The following is a 15,133-nucleotide window of genomic DNA, read 5'->3' on the forward strand; positions in this document are numbered from 1 at the left end:
CATTGGAAAGCAGAGGTGAGGTTGTGAAGGAGTGTGTAAGTCATGTAAATCAGACGGGCAATTGTACTATTTTTTCTTTTTAAAAAGATGATGTTGAATAAAATTTAGGAAGGAACATCTACTGAATTTATTGTTTGATTCAACTTAGGAAAGCAAAGAGAAGGTTAAGTATGGAACTTAAGTGTTGTTTCCATAGCCAGGTGGATTGGCTCAAGTCTCAGCTAAAGTATCACCACCTTTCAGCCATCCATATGGACAGACAGGCAAAATAAGGTATATGAAAATGACTGTGGTTAGGGGGTGGTGATGAGATCATTTGGGAACTGAGCTTGAGATCACTGTGGAATATAGACGATACAGATACAGATATATCAAGCAAGCAGTGAAATATATGTCTCAAACTTAGGAGATAAATAAATATCGAGCACAGGAATTTTGGGGAACCAACAGAGTTGATAACTCATGTCAAGGATTTATGTCTTGGCAAGGAAAGTGTATCCAGGACAAGGGGAGAGTATCTAGTGATAAACAGGTAAATTAACCAAGCAGAATAGAAAGAAAATAATGTCACAAAGAAAGAGTTGCTTCAAAAGAGGTAGAAGAGAAACCAGAAGTGTTCAGTATCATGAAGGTCAGAGGGAGAGAACATTTTACTTACTGATCAAATTTACAATAGAACAGTATTAGCGTAAATTACATAATTACAATGACTTCCTTTGACATGTTCTTAAGTTTATGTTTATAGATATGTATAAGTGTGGAGTATATATATTTGTTGAAATTAGCATGCTTTCTCTTAAGCATTTTGGTATATTGTAATGTTAAAAATTGTAAAGAAAATACGTTCCCAACTTAGTAAAGGTGATCCTTCCAGTGATCTTCAAGAGGCTGCCTATCATCTTGGTCCTGTATCTCTAGCTTCACTTTGTACCACTCTTGTCCTCTTGATACCAGCACACTGGTCTTCTTTCAGTCTGCTGGAAATGTCTAACTCTTTCTTGCTCCAGGGTTGTTGTACCTACTTTTTTTTTTTTTTTTTTGAGACGGAGTCATGCTTTCTTACCCAGGGTGGAGTACAGTGGCGCGATCTCGGCTCACTGCAAGCTCCGCCTCCTGGATTCACACCATTCTCCTGCCTCAGCCTCCCAAGTAGCTGGGACTACACGCGCCCGCCACCACGCCGGGCTAATTTTTGTTGTATTTTTAGTAGAGACGGGGTTTCACCGTGTTAGCCAGGATGGTCTCGATCTCCTGACCTTGTGATCCGCCCGCCTCGGTCTCCCAAAGTGCCCGGATTATAGGCGTGAGCCACCACGCCCGGCCGTATCTGCTGTTCTTTATTCTTGTACCTTGAGCCTCAAGTCTCAGCTGAAGTATCACCACCTCAGAGAAAGCACTCCTGACCCCACTGTTCCCGTGACAGTCTCTATCTTTGCCCTTTTTATCTTTTTTTGTTTGTTTGTTTTTGTTTCCTTCACGGGCCAATCAAAACTCACAATTACTTTTTAAATTTGAATATTTCCTTTTTTATTTGCTTCCTTATTTTATTGCTGTTTACTCCATTAGAACCTCAGCTTCGTGAGAAGAGGCACTGTCTGCCTTCCTCACGGACCTGTCTCTAGAATCTAGTGCAGTACTTGACACTTAGCAGAGACTTGATAAACCTTTGCTTTGGGAGAAATGAAAAGAAAACATTATTTTGTTGCGTTTTTCAGCTATATCTCTATATTTGCCAATTTATAATTCCTAGTATAATATAACCAGTTTTTTTATTAAAATATAATGGATGATATAAAATGATAAAGACAAAGTAGAAAAAGAGATACAATGACCCCCAACAGATATCTTGCCCCTATTGTCACTATAGTAAAATACAGCAACTCTACTGTACCACAAATGCTGGATATATTTTTATCTTTCATAATTTCAGCAGATACAACAAATAACACAATTCAAACACTGATCATTCAATGCTCAATTTTATGTAAATTTTAAAATTTTATGTAAATTTAAAATAGAAGTATGCAATGAATATGTTATCATCCTGAGTTTAAAACTCTTCAAAATATCTTCAGAAGAGTCAGATTAGATTTTTAAAATGGAACCTGAACACAAAGCCCTAGATAATAGATCTGCCTAATTCCACAAACTGCTTTTTAGATACTTTAAACATCAGAAGCCAGTGAACATCACTACCGCTATTCAGAGATGATTATGAAGACCATGTACAAATCAGAAAAGTAAATCTCTGTATAAATTGATAGGAATTAGGCAGACACAGGCAGTGTATTCTGGACTACGCCAACGAAGGTCCACTGATGATGGAAATGCAGATTTGAAAACACATTCCTAAAGTTTCATCTTTCTTATTGGATAGATGACTTCTGCTCAAGTTTGGGGAAGGTTTGACAACCATTCAAAATCACTAGATTTTACCCAAAAGTATAAAAGTAATCCTCCTTCATGGGAATGTTCAGTTTAACTACCTTTTCCCTTCTTTCAGAGCTGCTGAGTCAAGTTTCTCTAAGCATAAATGTCTGATGATAAGCATCTAATAGAGTCATTATTTGGTCAACTTTGCTCAAGTCTGTGATAATTTGACATATATGTAGCTAAATAGCCCTTTCAAAAGGCATTGATAGTTCTATTAAATTTCATGACTTTAAATTAGTGATGGGAGAAAGAGCTTCAGAATCTTTGGGAAGGGTTATAACTATTTGCAACTCTTTCCCCTATTTGATGTTCTTTACTTTAGAACTGTTGCATGTAATTAAAACCAGTTTCTTACATTTGCCCATGCAAATCGTTGGAGACCCCACTCTCTAACAGGAATGCCTGGAGCATTCCAGCTCCAATCCATTTTCCAAACACTAAACTTTCCCTTTGTGGATGGCGCTTATACAAAATTTCCAAATTCAACACACATTCCATGCTATTTCTTGTCAGAGTTTTAAAATTTTTCAAAAAATTTTTTGATGCTCTAAAAAGGCTATGTATTTTTTTATATATATTTGATCATCAAGAAACTACCGTTAAAAAGGCTAAAGCATCTTTTCAATTCCTAATTTATAAAGGAAGCATGTTCTACAGGTTGACAACTTCAAATGCATTTCTCTCATTAATGCTCTCAGTGATTGTTGAGTTTTGCAAATAGTTTATGAAAACCATATATAAATTAGTATGCCTCCGGAGTTATTACTGGTAATAATAGTTTGAGCCCTAAATCCTGGGAAGAGATATAAAGTATTTTTTCTTTTCTTTTGCATATCAAATTAGGCAAGACACATTTTGCCACTGCTAACCTTTTATCAACCAATTCCCCAATTCCCAGTGTCCTATTCCTACAATTATATGCTCATAGCTTCCCTATGACCTCTCCCTCCCTTGACCTAAGGAGAGCACACGAATTCTAAGATCAACTCAAAATGCTCCATAACCAAAAATCACCTCACCTCACCTATGCAAATTTAAATATTCATGCCAAGACTATTTATTCTAGACCTATTTTCCATTTTTCAAAGATGCCTAGGCTCAATAAACCCAAATTAACTTCTAAATTGGGAAAAATTGGACAATGATATCAAAACTGTCTGGGGACAGAGACAACAAACGGGAACATCAGCAAAGATGGGAAGCCTGCTTCTAGGGTACAAAAATAATATATTTTATACTTTAATAGTCTCTTTCCTTTTTCACTAACTCTGAAACAGTATGCTTCTTGCTTGTTTTTATGAAATCCTTCTCACCAGCAGTAAAGGACTAGGGAAAAATTGCTAAGGTAAGCAATCTTCCATCAAGGATATTATTTTTCCTTCGCAAATTTATTTACACCCAATAGACAATACAATTGTTTCAAAGGTTTTTCACTAATGGTAAAATTAATGACAACATGTGTGAATTGCAAACTTTATTTCAGACTGTTATTTTGAAAAACTTTATAACATTTCAGGTTGTCAGAAACTGTGCACAGACACACAGTGATGATATAGACACACCTGACCCTAAGACTATGGACGCACAAAAAAATTTGCAAAAATGGTGATCTATATTTTAATATACTTCAAAACCAATACTTTAAAGATAAAGAAGCAATAAATCAATGTAGATCTTTATTAAGAATTGCTTGTTAACTTGCTTCTCTTTCAGACTAACTAATAAAGTCTGTCTTTTTCCCCCCATGGCACATTGAAATGCATTCCAAGACAATACACTTTGCTCTAATTAAAACATGGAATTAGTTTCCTTCCTGGAGTATTTTCACTTCCACTGTGGTATCTGCGACTTTTGCAGCTGATGAACATTTCCAAAGAAAAGCTTATGCTAGGTTAGGAGATGTGCATTCTGAAAACTCCCCAAATTTGGGATAAACTCTCCCAGCCTAGAAGAACACGAACACGAGCCTGTAATTAGACGAGAGCTCTGTGCTTCCTCTTTAAAAAACACCTCAATTGCAGTGAATCTCTTACAAAATTCCATGAAGATTTCATAAGACTCACCTCACTCAATAATGAGATTAAAATGATTTATATACAGTGTAGATTACCCAAAATATTAATCTGAGAAACTTACTTGTGCTGATGTGATCAGACTTGCTGCTCTTTGGGGCTGGCCTTTCACACTGTGTGCCTGACCAGTTGGTAGAGCATCTAAAAATATCCAAACAACAAACAACACAGATCAGTGAATAACAAAGCCCAGCAGTCTGCTAATGTAGTAATTTTAACAAAATGAAATGTTACAGGAGCCAGTCAGCACAAATTCATGAATATTACATAGAGATTTCTGCTGATTTCTTGCATATTGTTAGTACGCTGAGTGTAACTTTCATTGGACTTCATTTGTTAAAATACTTTTTAAAATATAGATTTATAGACATTTTACTTTTTCTGTGTTAAAATTGGCACATTTTATAGCGATATTGAAATCTTGATTAAGAATTGGAAATTAATTCGAGAGTTACGGAAAATTACAAGTGGCCACTTACAAAAATTGAGTTTGCATGTTAAGCAAATCCTTCTATAAGTATCTGTGACTTGTTTTTCTGGTTGTTCTAAGTACAGAGTGGAACTAACTACCAAAGAGCAAATAGTCATCTGTCTCATAGTTCAAGCTGTGGAGTTTTTACTCTCCTGAGTAGAGATGACAAAATACAGGGCTTTCCCATTTTAAATCATTCTTCTATTAACATGAAGTCGAGAATGTGCCCAAGTTTTTATTGGGAGGAGTTGTTTTTCCCATGTAAGTACTGTGACACTATGATAAGAAATAGAAGACAAGAATAATAGATCTGATTAAAAGCCACTATTTAAACATAAATCACAACTATGAAATTAGCTAGTTGCATCAAAATAAATGCTGGAACAGTTTTAGTTGTGTTTAAACAATGTCTATTGGCTAACATAAGATGCCTTTGTGTATCTGTCACAGGAAATTCACAGAGAAACAATTTAATTGGCTTCAGTTCTTAGTTAAAATGACTGTCAAGTACCACCATATCAAGAATAGCTGTACACAATAAAAAAACAGCTTCCAGAGTCATTCCAAGTGTAACTCTCTGGGCATGGTGGGCCAAACTAAATAACTGCAATTTCACTGTCTCTGCCAATTCTGACATAGCCAATTTTGATATCTGAGGCTGCTTCCTGAACTAAACTTGTATGATGCTGTATGAATTATTTGTGATAGTCATAAAATCAGTATTGGCTGTCCTAAAACATGGGCAAATTCTCATAAAATCATTATTACTGACAAAATCAAATAATAAACATAAAAGTGTTTCAAAGAAGCATATATAGATGTGAACACAATTGGCAATAAGGATATTATTAGATAAGAGTTATTTAATTAATAATGATAAATTTAAAACTATGAATATGGAACATGATTTAAATGAAAATTAATATTATTTATATTATGATTCAGGGCATCACTCATACATTAGCTCAACTTTTGTTGCCACATCATAAAAACTTACAAATTATATAATTTTGTATACATCATGTTTATTTTAAACCATAATACAAGTAAATCATTAACACAGATAAATGCATTTAAGGCCAAGTCTACAACTCTGTATTAATAAAGTTAGGTAATGAAATAAGGATATTTTCAAATCATTAGAATAAAGTGAACAACAAATAAAATCATTATGTTTGTTTTTTCTTTTTAATTTGTGGTATTTGCAGATGAATGATCTAGAAAAATGTTCCAATTCTTCATATACTGTAATCATTGAAACAGTCCACAGATAGTTCAAAATAATATATTTGGGGACATTTTGCAAACATGTTCTTGGAGTGAATTCTAATGATTGTGAAATGCTTTTTGTGTTATGTAGCTTTACATCTGTCAAATCTTTCTAATTTACCCCCGAGAATATTTCATATGCTCCACTGAAAAACTAATGCTGACTGCTTAGTTATTTCATTACGTATTAATAGCTGTTGTGTACAAGTCTACATGTGTGCAATTACTTTGAATTATTGATTAAAATATCAAAATTTGCTTTATACATTACCTCATTTAAAAGAAAAAAAAACTAAATCAGATTCATTTTAGATAAGTGACCCAAGGCATATTTTATTGTGTTACTGAATAAAGAACCTCTGGGACTCATTAGTACACTTTTGGAAAAGCTTTGAAGTCAGAAAGTGGAATTGCTTGAGAATTAGAAGATTAAATTTACTTGATCATATTATGGTTCTGACATGAACATCACGTATTTTTAATAATTTGTAAAGTAATTATATTTTGAGATCTCCAGATTAGCAGAAAGAGGTTTTTAAATAAAGAGGATAAGGATAGTGTGATTCTTATTCCAAATTCTAGAATTATTTAAGTAGGACAGGTGTTTGTTAATATTATAGTATAATTTCCTAATTTATCCATGGCTTTGGGTCCAGTATTTATGATAGATAAAAGAAGTCACCTGCTAGTGTTCATAATCCTCTTCTCTTTTAAATTGTGGGAGCCCATTTAAATTCATAATCTTTACAGAATATTTTACTTATTATATATTGGAAAAAAACTCAAAGACTGTACTGGAGAAATAATTAATTTTAACAGTTATATATCTTAATGTGCTGATGATCACTTTGCCATTCTCCTTATACTCCTTATAAAATAATGTTTTATGGCCAAAGATAAAATATGTTCCACTGTTCTGCATTTGTCTCAGTCTTAAAAAATCTCTTTTGGGTTATTAAATAGAAATCATTATTCTTGTTGCCTACCTTACAAAATTATAACTTAAGGCATTTGCTGCTCCACAGGTTCTTCCAGTGGTTGATTTAAGACCAAGTATTTTTGCCATCTTTACAGCAATCCATAAATCTTCATACTTTAAGTAGACTACAATGATCAAAGCCATTAATGGCAGAGCATTTAAGAAATAAAATATGTGCAGATCATCAAAATCTCTTGTCCAATTCCTTGCTGAATTATTTGCATAGCCATGCTGACTATAATTTCTCTGGCATCTATCCCTTTTTTATTATTCCTCAAGCAAAATCCATAGTCCATGCACTGGTCATCTTTAATATGTACTGTTGCAATCCACTTTTCTCTGCTATTCATCCGGGGACAATTATCTTCAAGTTAGCCCTGTGCTAGGCAATCTTTTTTGTTTTCCTCACCCTAGCAAAAAGCTCTGTATCATTCATGTTAAAATTGCAGACGTTTCCCACTGCCCTTAGTCTTAGGACAATGAAAATCAGCTTTATCTTATGTACTGATCACTATACAACTGTAAATTATTTAACATTTTAAACAATTCTGTGAATTTTAAGTATCATTGGATCAGGAACAAATGGATGGATAGATAGACAGGTAGGTAGGTGGATAAATAGATACTTATTGACTATTCTAATAATTATTTATCCTTCTTTCTTTACATCATCAGATGAAGGTACTGCTCTTGGCAGTTTCCTGCCGTCAATAGCTGCATGGTAAAGGGTATTGATTTAACATTATTTGACTTCTACTTTTTTCTAGCATTATTTAATGCTAAATTGTTTCCTTAATCTTATTCTTCCACTTCCATAATAGTTGTATCTATAAGTGCTCTTAATTACAGCATATTTTATGGTATTCCCTTATGCTATTCCCTTATGTTCCAGACTAGAATAATGATTATGAAAAATGAGAAATGTTGAAATTCAGATTCTGGGGCCCCATATATCAGAGAATTCTTCAAGTAACTTGGGATTGTGGTCAGCATTCTTCATTTCAACAAGGTGAATCTGATAAAAATAATTCACAAGTCACACTTCAAGAAATATTTGAGATATATTATTATTATTATATTCTTACAGACTTTGTTCTTATACCAAATATCGTTCCATGTCTTATTGTGAGGATGAGAATAATAATATACAAGCCCAGCATGATTGCTCAAAAGATAATATAAGCTAGGTAGAAGTTCCCTACACAGTACCTGGAGTGTGCTTATTTATTTATTTTTTGTAACTAATTCTCATCTGAATGTTACTGTATGAAACACATGGTAAGTTAATTTATGGTGTCCCTGAGCAGTTTGTGTAATTATTGTATAGCTACAATATTTTTTGTTTCAATTATAATTTTCTGTAGCATAGGGGAACAACTTTGTATAAAAGCAAGAGTGTACAAATATTACTAGGAGGCACAATAAACACTTTTAGAATATCTAAATAAGTTTGGCTTTTGTAAGGGGACAAACTATAATCTTTAAAATGAAAGTTATTACATTTAGTAGCATAACTGTAAGACATATATTTAAACTGTCTAAAATAATAACTCTGAAATAGTAGAGTAATTGTTACAGAGAGAATTAAAATGAGATATAAAAAACTGAAGGTATATTAAAATCTTCAGATATTGTCCTTCCCGTAACAATGATCAATTTATATGAACTGCTCTTGTCATTTTGCAGAAATGTGGTCTAGAGTCACCCACTTTGGGAGGACTTCAAAATAAAATAATGAGATTAATATCTGCTCTCTCTTTTCATCAAATTTAAAGGTCATGGGATTCTTCTGACCACAGTGAAATTCAAAGGTGAACCTTACAGCAATTTAAAATTGAATTTCTCCTCATATATATGTGCAAGGTTGCCCTTATTAACCATGATGATGGAGGCATTCAGAAAGGAAAAATCTTTTAATACACCCCTTTCTTTCTCTACACAGGAAAAAGATAAGTGGCACAAAGGGATTAAAGAAGCCTTGGGAAAATTGTGCATGGTGTCATGCATGTCTCAGTGCACTTAAAATCTCATTTAATAAAAATAAAAAGTATGATTGCAGGTTATGCATCAATTTATGTAAAAGCATTTTCATATAGTGAAGAAAATCAGAAAAATGCTGTTACTTGCAAAATACTTTTTTTCTGGTTAACTCATCAAATTACACTCTTCTGGTGGTGAGCATATAAAACTATATTTATATAATATTTCTCGCTTGAAAGGTCTACACTCTATGTATCCCTTGTGTCTTTTGTACTCACTTCCCTTGCAAATAGTAGCACTGCAAGATGGAAAAAAAAAAAAACATGAAAACAACAACAACAAAACCTAGCATTTTAGGACAGATACTTAGATATTTATTCATCTGCTTAATTTTACTTTAAAACCTTTCCATCTGTTATTTTTTTTTGGCAACAATAATCAAATTAGGTAATTTTAAAATTCTTAGATGAAATTATTTCATGTATACATAAGGATTCTTAATTTTTATAACATGCTTCAAAAATTTTCTATCTCAACTTTTATATGAAATGTTACATGAGGTTCAGTTAACACTAAACTTTGTGCTAGATCCTAGTATAGGTACTTTCATATAAAAATATACTCATATCTAAATTCTATAAGAATCCTATGAGTAGACATTATACACTGTATAAAATGAGGAAGCGCATGTTCAAATAATCTGCCCAGGGAAGCAGAATAAGTGGTAGAAATAAGATATATACAGCACTATTATTTAATCATTGTTTTAGATGACAATGCCATGATCCTCTTAATTCAATACAGAAGTAGGAAGAAATGCTTTTCCTTTCTTTCTCATGCCCAGGAGAGTACCAGGCTCTTAATTTAAATGTAAAAATATTATTTAAACAAATGCAAATAAATGCATTTTTTTTCCATTGTAAAAGTGTAAGAATTACCACACTGCCTTGGACCTGTGGTCAGCTGTGCCCAATAATCGGTCCCTGTCCATGACAGTGAGGGACATATTAATCTCCTTCTTGAAATCAACTTCACGTTTTTGTGGTGTTCCAAAATACTGTAGATGTATCTAATATATCTTTAAAGATCTATCATTTATGAATGCATCTAAAATGTATAAACATAAATATACACTTATGTCTCAATTCATACAATTTTGAATGTCTACAGCAAGTTACTATATATTTCATTCATTTGGTACTACAATTTCTATTTATTCAATACTGTTCTCAATCCAAATTTGACTGTTATGTTTTCTATGAGAATGGCTAGGTGTTACTTTGCATTCTTTATTCAAATAGCTTAAAGTAGTATCTTAAATTTATGTTTGTTGTAATAAATTTACTTGATTCAACTCTATAATAATACATTAAAATGCCTAGTTTCAAACTATTACATTAAACATTTGTTAACTAATACTGATAAGATCAGTAAGTCAAAACTAATATTATTGTAATATTGAGAAAATTTGATCAGAGTTTTTGATTTCTGAGAAGCGTTAATGTGGTAAAGTAAAAAGAGAAATGCCATATTCAATAAAGTGTTTATTGAACTAATAATTAATTTAGGAAAAGGTAAAAATTAATGAGAAGTTTCTGTTGAAGAGGTAGCCATGAAAGAAATGAAATTAATAAATGGATTATTTAAAGTAATTTATTCTAAGACTGGAGGAGAAACATAAAGGAGAGGATAAAATTTAGTTTACCAAGAAATGATTCATAAAAAGGAAGTTTGTTAAGTTTGGGTAATTTAAGTATGAATGTTTAAACATAAAATGTTGTGCAGTCTGCTTCAGTAGAAGTGGTCACTGAAGTGTTAAATTATGACTAAATATGTATTAAAAAATATCTCCAGTGATGGAAAACTTTTATCATCTAGATATTCTAGAGAAAATTTTACTGAAAGCTGATGAGGAAGACACAGGTATTTTTCTGAGTAGACAATTTCTGTTCAACTGAAAATATTACATGCATCAACTGAAAAGGAAAAGGAACGATCATAAAATTAATATTAAGTAATATGGTGGATGCAATTGAAGACATAAAAGTAGGCCATTACATTAGAAACAGTGGTTACAATTCTAGAGCTAAAGGTGGGAAGAAAAATGTAATGTGTGCTGCAATACCAGTGGAAAACTCCCAAGATGAAGGCCAATTCCAAAATTGGTTTAAAAATACAAAGCCTTGGGGGGAAATCTCAATACTTAGTGCCATGCAGATAAAGTAGCTAGCTTGCTAACTAAATATCTTATGCTTTAGGGCAAAGCGAGAGTAAACAATAAAGATTTCTTCTACAAAAACTCAACAAAGTCCCTTCCTATTTCTTAGGGTTTCAGAGGTACAGGGTGATGTGACCTGAAATTATAAAGGTGATGTCTAGCATATTCAACTGCAGTTATTAAGCACTGTTCAACATATATTTATTTATTCTATACAAATGTAGGGCAATAGTAGGATATCAGGAGGTGTTATTACAAGGTTTTGAGTATGTGAATGTCTTAATTAGTACAATATCTAACTCTGATTCTCTGAAAATATTCAATTCACTTTCAGCTCCAATGCTCATATGCTGAAATACTGATGCTAGCTACTTCATCACTTTAAAGTCTGAAACATTGGGAAATGAATAAGACATACAAATAGGATTGGATATCTGGTACTTCAGCATAGTCCTTGTTCTTGTTCCAAGATTTCTTTTTTTGTTGTTTTTGTTTTGTTTTTGTTGTTTATTTGTTTTGTTTTGAGATGGAGTCTTACTCTATCTCACAGGCTGGAGTGCAGTGGCACGATCTTGGCTCACTGCAACACCTGCCTTCTGAGTTCAAGCAATTCTTCTGCCTCAGCCTCCTTAGTAGCAGGGATTACAGGCATGTGCCACCACACCAGACTGATTTTTGTAATTTTAGTAGAGATGGGGTTTTCCCATGTTGGTCAGGCTTGTCTCGAACTCCTGACCTCATGATCCTCCCACCTCGGCCTCCAAAAGTGCTGGGATTACAGGAGTGAGCCAGAGCTCCCAGCCCCAAGATTTCTTAATGATTTCTACATAGCTACCAAAATGTAACACCAAAGCTTTCTAGAGACCTTGTATTAGTGTCAATTTCAACCACCCATTTACTTAGCATTTAGCCATCTTCAAAATCTAGAAACTACACTCTCAATATATTTTTAAAATTTGTAATTGTTTAAAAATAATGCAATCAAAAAGTTGAAATAAACAGATAAAATGAGAAAGATTTGTTTAAATCAAGCTTCAGTATGAATTAACAAATTTGTCTATCTTGCATAAATGTTAGTCATAAAACTCTTACCAGATTTGTTTAACATTTGTAGGAAGATGTTGCAGACAGAAATTTCTGAAAGCTTATGACAAAATTACCCATTCACACACATTTCTTTCCTAATCCCAGTGTTAGATTACTTTTCTTAGACCCAAAGTGAGAAGGTTTTAGCAGGCAATGCCCAAAAAATTGATTTAGGAAGTAGAGACAAATGTCTTCACTAAATCTAAAATGGTACAAAATATTAAAGTAGTATTTTACATTACAGAGAATACTATTTGGAGTGAGTCAAAAATACCTTTACATATTTGATCACTGTATAATCACAAATATGCTATATTTTATTTTTTTCTCTACTTATATATGCACTCATAAATTCCTAAAGGCACCTTTGACTATGACTATGCTAGACTATGATTTACCTAGAGGTAGAGGTTATCGATTATTCATCATTGTATTCCCTCTTTTCTTGAACAGTATCCAGTAAATATTCAGTAGATATCTTTTGCTGATCAATATATTTGATGTTTGACAAATGAATAAACGAATGCATGAAAACATGGAAGAGGCATAGTTGAATACACAGGAATGCACATACATATATAGAGGTCTCATATATGTGTGCATTCCCTATTCTGCAAAGAATGTATAGCATCATTCATAAGAACACGCTTTCGTCTAATTATCAACCAGTCATCTCTCACTGAAAGGAAGGTTAATCCACTATGGGAAACTTTTTACATATAAGACCAGAGAAAATAAGTTTTTAAATTTTATTCCTTCTTTCTTCAATCATTCTTTAATTCATTAATTCTTCCATTTTTAAGTGAGATGATTACATTCTAGTACTTGGGCGTATGTAAATTGTATTCATTCAGTCATGTAAATTGTGTGTCATTCAGTTCTTGTCCCAGGATGACAATATTTAATTTTAGAGGTGTTCGCTTGATGGGTACTTCAAAGTGAAAAACGATTTTATATTAAAAAAACAAATATACAATTAATGTAATTTAATTTCATCAATTCATTTAAATAAATGATTATTTTAAATTTAAGTGCTGGTATGGATGACACAAATAGTATATGTGAGTTTTGGAATTAGCTAGGCCTGGGTTGAAATCTAGGCTCCTCTCCTTACAAAACATGTATCTTCAAGCAAGTCACCTCATTTCAGATTACTCATTTCTAATAAGAAGGGAGAGTAATACTTCCTGCATGCATCACACATTGAACTCAGATCTAGCCTCTTATATTTTCATATTTTAACCTTTGTTTTCCCCTTAAATCTACTTTCTTTCTTCTTTTACAGTTTTAATTTTTTTTTTTTTTTTTTTTTTTTTTTTTTTTTTTTTTTTTGAGACGGAGTCTTTCTCTGTCATCAGGCTGGAGTGCAGTGGCACGATCTCAGCTTACTGCAACCTCTGCCTCCCAGGTTCAGCCTCAGACTCCTGAGTAGCTGGGACTACAGGCGTGTGCTATCACGCCCGACTAATTTTTGTATTTTTAATAGAGATGGGGTTTCAGCATGTTGGCCAGGATGGTCTCGATCTCTTGATCTTGTGATCCGCCTGCCTCAGCCTCCCAAAGTGCTGGGATTACAGGCATGAGCCACCGCACCCAACCCTTCTTTTTCTTTGTAAGTCAATAAAACTCAGGAAAAAAAAAATTTGCAGGTTTTTTGAGAGGTTAAGAGATAAAATGTACATGAAATCTGTATCATCTGAGTTAGTTTAACAGCTGATAAATAACATGAATATTAAATTTAAAAAGTGTATATGGCATACCAATATCCATATAATTATAATGTCTGATTTTATTCCCAACAGAAAAAAATAGGCTTAAGTATTTCTACTCCTTTAACACGATAGCTTTTTCTGCTACCATCATAATGTGAAAAAAGGAGAAATAAAATATTTCCCTAAATTATGATAATATCAGCAATTATTAATCTATTTTTTATTCTTAAGCAAATGTTGCTGGTAAGCATATGAGTCTAATTCTTGTCTAGGAATTGTATAAAGTTAATTTAGTATCAAGTGCTAGGTTGAAGGTTAATTAATCTAATTTTATTGACTTGTTTAAGCATGGAAGAGCATGAAATAAACCTTTGTCGTTATAAACATCTGAAATATGAGGTTGTTTATAGCTGTAAAATCTAAGAAAAGCGGTCTAATAAAGACAAATTAATTTAAATGGATAAACAGTTAATAGTTATGCAAATAATATATAATGTATTGGGTTTGGTTTATTTGGTTATTCTGACCTATTGATTATATTTAAGGCTAAGAATATGTCCCAAATCAAGGGAAAATAACATAATGACATCAGAGCTGCTTGATAATAGCTGCCCGATATACAACTACGTTAACTGTTTTTGTTAAGCAGTGCCACTTGTACCTCAAAGCACAAACTAGAGTTTAAACTTGGACAGAAAAATATGACATCTGTGTTCCTTTTGTTCCCCATGGCATGACTAGCATGGCAAACGCTAAAGTAACCTACAACCTCTTACCTAGAATCATAAAGGATAGACATTGATGTGACAGTTTTTCTCGGCCTTTACTGCTCCAAAGACATGCACATTTCGGAATTTGTTCTTTGAAAATATGCCAAGGGGGAGAAAGCAAATCAGGGACATACAATGTCCT

General features: G+C 32.9%; 1 protein-coding gene across 1 annotated transcript in view; it reads right to left on the bottom strand.

Annotated features, from left to right (window-relative positions):
- The window catches only part of LRP1B (LDL receptor related protein 1B), a 374,764-nt gene that overhangs the window by 11,178 nt on the left and 348,453 nt on the right, over positions 1–15,133 (bottom strand). Inside the window, exon 46 of the mRNA XM_077956546.1 lies at positions 4,570–4,646. Within this exon, the coding sequence (XP_077812672.1) occupies positions 4,570–4,646 (77 nt within the window). The remainder of the gene's footprint in view (positions 1–4,569; positions 4,647–15,133) is intronic.

Source organism: Macaca mulatta, chromosome 12 (assembly GCF_049350105.2).
Source record: "Macaca mulatta isolate MMU2019108-1 chromosome 12, T2T-MMU8v2.0, whole genome shotgun sequence".
Classification (NCBI taxonomy): domain Eukaryota; kingdom Metazoa; phylum Chordata; class Mammalia; order Primates; family Cercopithecidae; genus Macaca; species Macaca mulatta.